This window comes from Corvus brachyrhynchos, unplaced genomic scaffold, assembly GCF_000691975.1.
Source record: "Corvus brachyrhynchos isolate BGI_N302 unplaced genomic scaffold, ASM69197v1 scaffold46, whole genome shotgun sequence".
Lineage (NCBI taxonomy): Eukaryota > Metazoa > Chordata > Aves > Passeriformes > Corvidae > Corvus > Corvus brachyrhynchos.
The window spans coordinates 6,098,389-6,109,591 of record NW_008238838.1 but is presented as its reverse complement, the minus strand read 5'-3'; the positions used below and the strand labels follow the sequence as shown (position 1 = coordinate 6,109,591).

The 11,203-nt window shown below is 53.5% G+C and overlaps 1 protein-coding gene across 1 annotated transcript in view; it reads right to left on the bottom strand.

Moving 5' to 3' along the window:
• SIK3 (SIK family kinase 3) overlaps positions 1-11,203 on the bottom strand; it is a 34,672-nt gene that overhangs the window by 13,577 nt on the left and 9,892 nt on the right. The window contains exons 4-13 of the mRNA XM_008636945.2: positions 8,112-8,236; positions 7,726-7,849; positions 6,889-7,007; positions 6,438-6,548; positions 6,157-6,300; positions 5,530-5,607; positions 5,311-5,420; positions 4,708-4,861; positions 3,886-4,041; positions 3,305-3,375 (exon numbers count right to left, since the gene is read on the bottom strand). Coding sequence (XP_008635167.1) covers positions 3,305-3,375; positions 3,886-4,041; positions 4,708-4,861; positions 5,311-5,420; positions 5,530-5,607; positions 6,157-6,300; positions 6,438-6,548; positions 6,889-7,007; positions 7,726-7,849; positions 8,112-8,236 — 1,192 coding nt within the window. The remainder of the gene's footprint in view (positions 1-3,304; positions 3,376-3,885; positions 4,042-4,707; positions 4,862-5,310; positions 5,421-5,529; positions 5,608-6,156; positions 6,301-6,437; positions 6,549-6,888; positions 7,008-7,725; positions 7,850-8,111; positions 8,237-11,203) is intronic.

Genomic DNA, 11,203 nt, shown 5'->3' with positions numbered 1-11,203 from the left:
AGCCACCCTCTGCTCTGTGGCTCTGCTCTGTGTCCCTGTTCCTCCTCCTCCTCCTCCTCACCCCTCCCTGCCAGCGGGATGTCCTCAGTGCTCCGTTCCAGGCGCCACCTGGGCAGGATTCCTGGCGCAAGCTGCCCGGCCGGCCGGTGCCGTTACTCACCGGTGCTGGTCGGGTCCCAGGTGTGGAGCCCAAGCCCGGGGTCGGAAGGACTGCTGTCCTAGCTGCCTCTGCAAGTCTGGAGGGATTTCAGCTGTAGGGTTGGTCATGGCCAGAGTGTGCCTTTTTGACCTATTTGCCAAGTATCTGCAACAAGCAGGAGCACATTTTATAAGAGACTGATGGGAGTACTCCGAAAACAGGGAGTGTTAGATAACCCAGAGAAAACGGGAAGGAAGAAGCTTGTGCAGTGCTCAGAACACACCACGGACACGCTGCCCATGCCCGTCACAGCACTGGCTCACCAGTGCTTTGGGACAAGTGTAGTTTCAGCTGCTGGTGCTCCACTGCCAGCCTCGGAAGGAAAGAGGAGCCGTTCGCTCTCCCCAGCAGGAAAGCCACGTTTCACCTCAAGGGGAATGCTGGTATATCCCTTTGGGAATACCCGGGAGACCACCTGCCCTCAGCGCAGATTCGCCCACTCGAGCAGGTCTGCCTCCCTCCCACAGCCCGGGGAGCCAAGGCAGAGATAGCCCAGCAGGAGCTGGGCACAGAGAGGAGCTGCTGCTCCTGCCAGGGGAGCCTTCGCTCCTCACACCGACCCCGGGACACCCCGGCTCTGGCCGCCAGCAGGGGAAGGGTGCGAGGGGCACCCCAGGCTGCCCGAGGAGCAGGAGGAAGGGCTGGGCTGAGGCAGGGCTGTGCCAGCCCGGTCCAAGTGCGCCATCTAGTCCCTGCTCCGCTCCGGGAAAGTTGGGAACGGCCCGGGATGCGCAGGGAACGGGAACCCGAGCAGCGAGAGAGTCCCTCCCTCTGGAGCCACCAGCACCAAGGCTGGGCTTGCCTCTCACACCAGAGCTGGGAGGCAATAGCTTAAACAAAAGCCCGCTCTGCACTGGAAAAGAGCTGCAGGACTCCTGCAAACCCCCCAAAGACCAGGGAGGGGGAACCCAGAGCCTCTGCTCCGGCGAGGATGCGAGGAAGGGCCAGGCAGTGCTGAGAGCTGCTGCCTGCCCTGCTGTTCCTGGCACAGCCGACCCAGGGCAGTGGGGCCGGCAGAGAGGGGGGTGAAGCCCTTGCCCAGGGCTGGCACTGCACCCAGAGCTGTGCCCGCTCAAGGCCGCTGGGATGAACGCCTGTGTGTGAACTCAACCCTTTCTGCTCCTGTGAACCAGCAGCGAGGCAGCTCTGGTAACCAGCCAAGGACCACCTGGCCAGTGACACCTGCCAATTCTCACCTTTGCTCTTTTCCCCTGCAACTGCCCCTGGGAAGCAGAAAGAGCAGCAAGCGATACAGACTTGCCCAAACCCAGCCTCTCTTTGCTGCTGAAGCCACTGAAGCAGAAGAAGCAGGTTAACAGTGCCGTGGTGCCCCGCCAAAGCCCATGCCATTAGCTGTTTAAGAATCATTTGATGCAGACAGGGAAAGTTTCCCAAAGAGCTTTACTGCTGTGGTTTGCTAAGATCATTTTATTTCAGCCCTCCAGGGAACAATCCAATCATGAGCTCTAACAGCGTTTCGGGTGGAAGAAAGTTTCCCAAAGCTCAAAGGAGATATGACTGTTCCCTGGAACAGAGAGAAGACTGCGCTCTGCTTTCAAGGTCAGATTAAGGAGGGCCAAAGCTGCTCGCTGGTGGCTGCAAACAGAGTATTTGGGGCACTGTTCTGAGAAGCTAAATATTTGCATCTGTCCCTGATGTTAACGCTATTTACCCTTCTCCTCTGATGACTACTGACATGTCGCAACACAAGGGGGTGGAGAACAACACACAACCTGGATGGTGCTTTTTCAAGGCCATCTGGTGGAAGAAGAACATGTGCTATGAAAGAACTAAGGGCAGCACCGTCAAGAGCAGCAAGGGGACCTCTGAGTCCAAGGGGACTTGGTTTTCAGTGGGATCTGAACATTTCAGTGCCTTGCAAAACACTGCACAGGGGTTTCAAAATGTTTCCAGCTGAGCTAATGCTTTAAAGGCTCAACTGAAACCTTCAGGTTTAGAATAGTGAAAATCTGCCCAGGTAAGATGTCCAGGCATCCCCTTGCCAAGAATGAGATTCATCATAGCCAAAAAGACCACCTGCTGTCTGAGGTGCTGTCAGAGGACACTATCGGCCCTAAATTAAAACTTTTCATGGCTGTTGAGGCTATTATTGAGGCTACAAGTAGACTGTCTAGGCTGAGGTAGGCAAAAGGAGTCTTAGTGCACAGTCTGTCACTGCTCACACCCACTGTTCCTCAGGAGCACTGAGAGGAGCAGAGCTGGCCAAGGCTCTGGAGCAGGATCTGCATCCATCCCAGGGTCACCCTGCCTGCAACAACCCCCAGTCTGAACCCTTGTGAGCCCCTGCGGAGCCACTCCCTTACCCAGGTGATGATCTGTACAAAGGGGGGATCCAGAAAGCTCTTCCAGTTTGAGGTAAGAAGCAGGAGCACCCACCACACGTAGTGCCCAGCCGGTTAGCAGAGAAGAAACTATGCAAAAGCTACTAAGAAAATGTTAGCAAGGCCATGGTTAGTGTGTTCATGGACTGAGAAAGTACAAGCATTCTACCCACTTCCTACAATGTGTTTGGAGCAGACACAGAGAACAGAAGTTCCCAGCCTGTGCTAATAATGTTTTCCTTATCGGAGCAGACTATTTTAAGGCCTAATGCTAAAATTAGCAGCTAGAGGTAACCGTAATTCCAGCAAGCTCACTTTGTTTGAGGCATCAGAGTTGGATGTTTACTGCATGTCTTGATACAAAAGCTGCTGCACTGGCACCCAAGGCCACAGAGGAGATCCTCCCACCTCCAGCACTCAGCAGGGAGGGGAATCCCTCAGCACTCACTTGGCAGGTTAGTGTGGATTGCATGCTGGTGCACACTAAGCAAAGGAATTTAGCAGTTCCAAGAGTTTCTGGAGAACCTACTGCTCAATCAGCTACCCATTTCAGGGGAATCCAGCTTTGCAAGCACCCAGTAGTGCCAGAGGAGTAACTGCCTAAAGTAATCAACACCCACAGGAACGGGAGAAGTGTTGGGCCTTCGCTGTAAAATCAACACTGGTGCCCTGATGAGGTGGCTGTGTTTGAATCAGCTCTGGAACAGCCCAAGGTGAGCCTCGTGGAGGTAGGAAGGGCAAATGTTAACAGAGTGGGAGTTACCTCTGCACAGCTTCCTGATCCGGCTCCCCATCGGAGCTCTCCTCGTCCACAGGGGTGACAGCTGGGACAGCCTGCAGAGAGAGAAGTCACAGTTCCAGAGGACACCCAGCACAGTCCCCTCTGCACAGGGGACACCTGATCTTCCCAAACAAGCTTCCACAGGGGTGTGTGTTGGCTCCTCTGCTGCACCAAGGAAACCTGGCCAAGAAGCCCTTCCAACATTCCTTCCCCAGCCCAACTGCCTGGGCAGGGCTGCTGCTACTCGGAGAATTCATTGATACAGATGCACCCAGGGAGTGGGAACACACACAAATGCCCAAGATGGACACTTGAGTTTTCTCATGGGATGGACAAAAGCAACCATGAGAAAGTGCACAAACACCGTCAGTTCCAGAGAGGAATACACAACCCCACCTGCCAGCTCCAGGAGAGCACAGCAAGTCCCGCAAGGGGAACAGGGGAACCTTTGGCAGCGAACAGGCACAGCCCTGCAGCGCCGGGCCTGCTGTGACCTGGGCACAGCCACCTCTGCCTGCGAGAGGGGATATTTTTAAGCACTCTGCCTTCCCTGTGCTACTCACTGGCGTCATGGTGACGAGCGGCGAGGGGCCCCGGGGCCGCTTGAGCAGCTGCTGCGCGTGCAGCTGGATGTTGGCCCCGCCGTCCGACGCCCGCCGGCCCAGCGGGCCCATCCCGTTCAGCAGCTGCAGGGTGGGGGGCTGCAGCAGGGACTGCTCCTGGAACAACACACAGCACCGTTACCCGCCCCAGCCGCAGCCCCAGGTCACACACCAGGAGAAGACAAGCTCTCTGGGCTTCAGGGATGCCATCAGCATCTCTGAGTGACGTGGGGCAGGGACAGGCAGCGTCAGTGGATGAGCAGGGTTTAATTCTGCAGCTCCCTGTGCACTGCTTTAGCTGCCAAGCAGGCTGCAACCTGCAGCTCGAAGCCAGGCAGCACAGTCCTATTTCTCCCCAGCCCATTTATTAATTTCATATTGCACTGCTCTTTCATTCTTCAGCTTTTTCACAGGATCACATGATGGTTTGGGTTGGAAAGGACCTTAAAGATCGTCTCATTCCAACCCCCTGCCATGGGCAGGGACACCTTCCACTATCCCAGGTTGCTCAGAGCTCCATCCAGCCTGGCCGTGGACACTTCCAGGGATGGGGTATCTGCAACTTTTCTGGGCAACCTGTTCCAGTGCCTCACCACAGTAAAGAATATTTTCCTAATATTTGATCTAAACCTACTTTAGAGAACCAACTGGAATCATACATAAAGAGAGTAATTCTTGAGGCTTATGGAGTCCAAGGAGTGACAAACAGAGCGAGCAAGTGTGAGCACAAACACCCCTCCCACCTGGCAGGGCACAGAGCACAGCAGGGATCATGGGCAGTACCTTGTACTCCAGCTGCCCCGTGGGCTGCAGGTTCTGCCTGGGCAGCACGTTGTGCATGAAGTTCACATTCGGGGTCACCTGCAGGAACGGAGCCTGAGGAGTGACACGGGGGAAGCCAGGCAGGAGCTTCTGCAGGTCTTCCATGACTTCCGTCCTGTGCGATCACATTCGGAGAGGGGAATCAGCCGTGATGTGAGGAAACCCCTCACAGACCCAGTACATCCAGCTTCCCTTCACAAAAAGCTTCTTACTGCTCTGGAAAACGGTCACACAGAGCAGCCAAGCCACCCTTTGGTTTTATTTGTCCCTTTTCCCCCTCCACGCTGAGATTTGCCAGAATTAGCTCTTGGCATTAACCTTAGTGGCATTTATCACAAAACCTTCACCTTGGACATGACAGCAGAGCAGCTCAGGTGAGACACTTGCCTTGACCAAAAGCATGGCTTACCCAGAGCTGATGAGGAAGAGCAGGAAAAAAGTACCTCATCCCCATCTAAAATACTGACCAAGCTGTGCAAGGGGACTGGGACCTTTAAAGGAACACCCAGAAGGACCAGAGTCACATGCTGGGAGTAGATCTCCAGGCTAGAGCGCAGTACTCACCGTGGGTCAGCTACTCCCACTGTGTGCCTCCTCATGGAGAGGTAGCGGACCAGAGCCTCGGGTGATGGCTCTTCCCCTTCATCACTGTCCAAGTTCATTGTTCCATCAGTCTGGGCAGGACAAACATCAGAGATGTTGAAACACAACATGAGGATCAAAGGAACGGCTTCAATGTGAGCCAGGAAAAGAGCTTGCAGGGGTCATGGGGGTGTACCTCACCTCCACAATTTGGTTCTCAGGGTTGATGAGCTGGACTTGGGGCACGTTGATGTTCATGGTGTTGCCTGTCTGTTCTGTCTGCTGAGTGGAGAGATCAGGATCAGAAGACACAAACACAGCACTGCTTTACAAACACTGCAGGACTAACATCAGCCCTAAGCACGTGGAACAGGGAGGTGACCCTGGAGCCAGTGAAGAGCTGTTTATTCTCAAAGAGTTGCCTCGTTTACCCCCCTTCTTCTGTTCAGGCAGGGTGAGCATCTCCTCTGCTTCCCTTATGACCTGGCCTCTCCCAAAGCAAGTGCTCATTGCTCCAACAGCAGCACAAGGTGGGGAAGAAGCATCACACAGCAGCCCTGGGCTGGGAACTCCAGCTCCCAGTAACTCCTTCAGCTCCCTCCCCTCTGTCACTAAGCGAGCAGGAGACTGTCTGAAGGGTGTTCAGCCAATGCACAAACTGTTCCCAACCTCAGGATTAGGGTACCCTAAACACACACCAAATTCTCAGACGAGGAACATTACTGACACTCCAGCCAGGATGTGGGCACCCACGAGCAGTCTGAGTCTCGCAGGTAAGGGACTGGCTGCCCTTGCAGGGCTGGAAGAACACTGGCAAAGGGGATGTACCTGGATGTTGGCCGAGGTGGGGAAGGTCATGGTGCGTGGGATGCTGGGCGAGGGTGCAATGCGCAGGTTCTTGTGCCTCTTGAGGCGGTCGCAGAGCAGGCTGTAGATCGCGCTGTAGTGATCGTACGCGTCGGCTCGCAGCGACTGAAAGGCAAACAAGAGCGGTCACCCTTTCTTGAGCAGTGATAAAATACATTTTACACTGTGCTGGGGTTGCTCAGCTGCCCCCAAACACAGCCCCTGATCAGCAAGAGGAGCAGGCAGGACACGCCAGGCCTCACCTGCACCGTGCGCTCCTTGTCCAGCCCCATGTCTGCCATGGCCAGCAGCACGTCCTCATTCAGTGGCTCCAGCTGCCTCCCGGTCTTCAGGTGCTGACACTCTGCTATCAGCTGTGAGGGCACAGGCACAGAGTCAGGGCTGACATTCCCAAAGGCACACCGGTGAGTCACAGCACTCCCAAGAGCCCCAGCACCGGGCTCTGGCTGCAGCTGGCGTGAGGTCTGATGGCAACCGATCCAAAATCCAGTGCCCCAAGTTCCCAGTGCCACGGGGGAAGATACAAAAACGTACGCAGCTAAAGAGTGATGTGGAAAGCAAGGCCAGGAGACACAGAAAAGGGAAAGGCCACGCCTGGAAATGAGTGTTCCCAAAGAGCAGAACCAACACTGCAACACCACGTGCCCAGAGCCTGTTTGAGTCACCAAGCAGACCCCGCTCCCTGCTGCTCACCCTGTCAAACTCTGCATCAGCCTCCCCCAGCTTCATCCACTTGTGTTTGCAGATCTGCTCCATGGAGAGCCTCTTGCTCGGGTCCAGCACCAGCATGTGGCGGATCAGGTGTTCGCACTCTGCCAGGGAAGAGAGGCCGGGTCACCCGCGGGAGGGACACGGCTGCTGCAGCGTTCCCTTTCCAAGCAGTGTGCTCCCCTCTGGGAAGTCACCTCACAGAAATACTGCTTCTCTTCTGCACTTCACTCCTCTTGGGTCTCCAGCATGCCACACTGCTGCAGACATGGATTCCCCTGTGCTAGGAAGGAGGGAAGCCACCCTGTGCCTCCCTGTCTTGACATGAGTGGCTTTGGGAGGTTGAGAGCAAAGCCCTTGAAGTGCTCACTGTGAGTGATTTCTCCATCATGTTACACATGTGCTGTCACCAAGAGGGACTGCTGAGGCTCTCCTGCTTAGGCTGGGATCTAAGTTTGCTTTGAAAGCACCACGTTTTAGCAGAGTTTTCTGCATGGAGAGAACCTCTTCCCTAAGTAAGACAGCAATCAAGGAAGTTTTTGGCTGGGAAACTCCACGCAGAATTATTCCTTAACCTGACAGCAGGCAACCAAGTACCTACACATGACTCTGTTAAGCTGGTTTTATATGAAAATTAATCACACTTTTCACACCCCAGATTTATTATTAAAGTGCTCAGAAGTGTTTTTGCAGCAGCAGGACACAAACGCTCGTCTCTGACGGGGCTGTTGCTGGAAATTCACGCCCCACAATGCCGTAAAAAGCTAAAACAGGAAGAGGTGTAGTGAAAGCCCCTGTGTCCCCAGCTCCCTGCCCCCTTACCTGTGGACATGAAGAAGGGGATGCGGAACTTGCCGCTGAGCACCCGCGCGCGCAGGTTCTGCAGGGTGCTCCCGTCGAAGGGCAGGGCCCCGCACACCAGCACGTAGAGCACCACGCCGAGGCTCTGCGCCCAAAACAAACGCACGTCAGCAATGCCAGACGGAATGAAAATCCATCTCTGGGCAACTCATGCTTTTGGCACCTCCCCGCAGGGAAAATACAGGATGTAGTAGCCAGAAGGCAATTTTGGAAGTGTTTCTTTGGAAAACACTTTTTGCTGTGTCAGGACTTTTCTCCAAGACGTGAACTGAGCACTCGGGAAGCAAAGCCAAACAAACAGAGCAAAAATCAGATCAAAGTCAGAGAGAAAGAGGCTCATCACGTACCCAAATATCAACCTTTGGCCCATCGTACTCCTTGCCTTCAAAGAGCTCTGGAGCAGCATAGGGAGGACTCCCACACCAGGTTTTAAGGAGCTGGCCAGGGGTGAAGATGTTGCTGAACCCAAAATCTGAAAGAACAAAGAGAAGCGATGAGAGGAATGCGATTCACTCCAACTGAACAAACGGTATTTCAGTAACTTGCTGAGTCTGGTAAAGTCACGTACAATCCTGTAACGGGTAACTGGTACACAGACACCAGAAATGGAGTTACTGACGTTGGAAAAGACCTCCAGGGTCATCAAGTCCAAGCTGTGACCAATCCCCACCTTGTCACCAGCCCAGAGCACTGAGTGCCACGTCCAGTCTTTCTCTGGGCACCTCCAGGGGTGGCGACTCCAAACCTCCCTGGTGCCCTGAGGTCTGGGCAGTGCCAGCAAGGACAGAGTGCAAAGGGAAAAAGAATGGGACTTTTGATTTGTCCAGAAAGCACTACAGAGGCTGAAAACTTTGGTTATGGGGGATAGCTCTACAAACAGAGTCAAATCCTTCTCCAAGAGCAAATAATAAATCCTGAAAGAGAAAGGTCTTCACCTCACATTGGCTTATGTGGGCACTAATGGCATTCTCTGCTAATTAACCTGCCTGCCCCTGGCTCACAGCTGGGAACTGCACTGCAAAGGGCAAGGAAACCAGTCTGGATCCAAGACAAGGGAGCTGGTTCTGGTAAAAAGAAAGAATCTTCACTAAATTTCCTTCCTTTTTTTCACCTCAATTGAATTGAAGCAAACACAGCTGCAGAGAGGAGTTCTGAGGTGTCCTCAGAAGCAGCTCCACCAAGGACCAGTGCAAGGTTATCTGCAAGTGCTGTGCCTCTGTTTCTGCCAGAGATGTGCCAGCAGGGGGACAAGTGACATTAATGCCCACGGACAGGGACCCACGGCAACGAGGCCATTTCTCATGGCACTGGCACCAGCAGCTCCTCGCAGCAGGGAGAGCAGGGAGGGCCAGAAACACTCAGTTTGCAAATTCTGACTGATTAAAGCAAAAAGTGTCATGGAAAAAATACACAGTAGAGCTGCAGAAAGTGGGAATCTCTTTCTGGTGAATTTTGCCTCTGTCACCAGTCGGAACAGCAGCAGATCTGGGGTGATCCACAGCTGAGGGGTGGCAGTGAAACACAAGACCCCAGAGTTGTGGGAAAATTTGACTGAAAAATGTGTATTTTAATAAATGTATAGAAATGATAAAGAATATTTGAGGTGCAAAGGTACAAAGGATTTTTTTCCCCATTTCTTGAAATAAATACACATTCTGCTTGAAAATTCATCTTCATTTTTATCTGCTAATTTCTCTTTACAGCCCTTTATCCGTAGCCATCCAGAAAGCTTTGTTCTCCTAAATCCTATAAAAACTACATGTTTTTTCTAACACATTCAAGATCACCCAATATTACCAGTTAATTACCAATTAATTACCAGTTCCACATGGAATTCCAAGTGAAGATCACCAGCGACGGCCAACACCTCCGTGCCAGCAGCAGGCAAACCCCACCAGCACTCCCCAGAACGCACTAACTGGTGAGCCCGTGCTCCCTCTCGCTGCTCTCCTTACAGGATTTTCCATGACCTAATTTCAGGTGACTCCTCTCCTCCTTTGCACAGCGCCTGCAGAACTCAGCAGCCCACCTGATGCTGCTCCTGCCAGCTCAGCTCCAGGGGGGCACAGCCGAATTACTTCTTCCCATCCCTTCGCAGGGAGGAAATTCTCACCGTGGAGATGATTTATGCATGTGGAGAATACCTAACACAGCCTGTTCCCGTGGAAACACCTGGAATACAGACCAGGCTGCTCCGAGCCCACCTCAAAACAGAGCAGAGATGGTAAATGTTCTTCGGAAGCACTGTGGTATCAAAACAAGGCACGTACACACTCCTTGGGTTTTTGCTGTTGGCAGTGAAGCCATCTAAACCTCCAGTCAGCCTTTGGAGGACAATTCCAGGGAAACAGCACACAGCTGCACAATTGCCTTTTCCACCTCTGCAAGCTTTTGAGCTGCTGTCTCACGTTCAAAGCAGGATGTGTAACAAGTGCCTGAGTTATGGCCACTGGAGCCGGCAATAAATGCTGCAGCACTGGATGTATTTCCCAACACACAGCATTTGTATCAGGTTTAGACATAAACTCCTTATGACCGTGGAATTTTGGCACTTCCCATATATTGAGCAAGTTATCCTGGTTTAGTTACTTTTATTTGTCCTTGTAAGTACAGGAGTGGGCTTTGAGCACCTGGGGAACCACCTGTATTTTCCAAGGAGCGCACAGCCGGGAGCAGCCCCGCAAAGGTGAGAGGCCCGAGGTGTTCCCCGCTCTGCTGCACAGGTCACAGCGAGTGTCAGCAGCAGGGGCAGGGCTGTGCCATTCCAGGGCTGTGCCATGCCAGGTCCGTGCCATTCCAGGGCTGTGCCATGCCAGCTGGCAGCACCGCGGCCTCGGAACAGACACGCAACAGCTGCCTCCTGCACCCTCCTCTGCTTCCTGCAGATTGGTCGGCTGGGAAACTTCACCCCTTCCACATCGTGTTGAAATTCGTCCAGGGATTCACAGCTCTTTTGGACAGGGAGGGGAGGTGGGGAGAAGGGAAAATGCAGAGTCTGTCCTTAGGGAACGGGGCCAGCGGGTCCCAGAGCTCCCAGGATCTCAGGATGAAGCCTCTCCCTGCGGAGAGCTGTCCCTCCCGGGCTCCGGGCACTCAGGCTGCTGGGCTCTGTGGGGAGCTGCAGCCAGGCAGCTCCACTGGACACGGACACTGCTCCCAGGCTGGAAACGGTTTCCAGATCCCACCTGCGCTGCGGGACTGAGGTCAAGGCTGGGGAAAACAGCAGGGCTTTAAAATCCCAAAAACAGTTCATGGGAGGATTTGAAAACCCTGGAGCGACTCAGCACAAAATCTAAACCAAACAAAAATACAAATTACAACTTAAATAAACCTTCTTAAAATCTATGGCCAAGGAGATGCATAAATCCAAGTCCGCAGGGAGCAATCAGGTCTTGTTCCACAAACAGATGCAGAGGGAAAGTGGCATTTTTGAACAGCA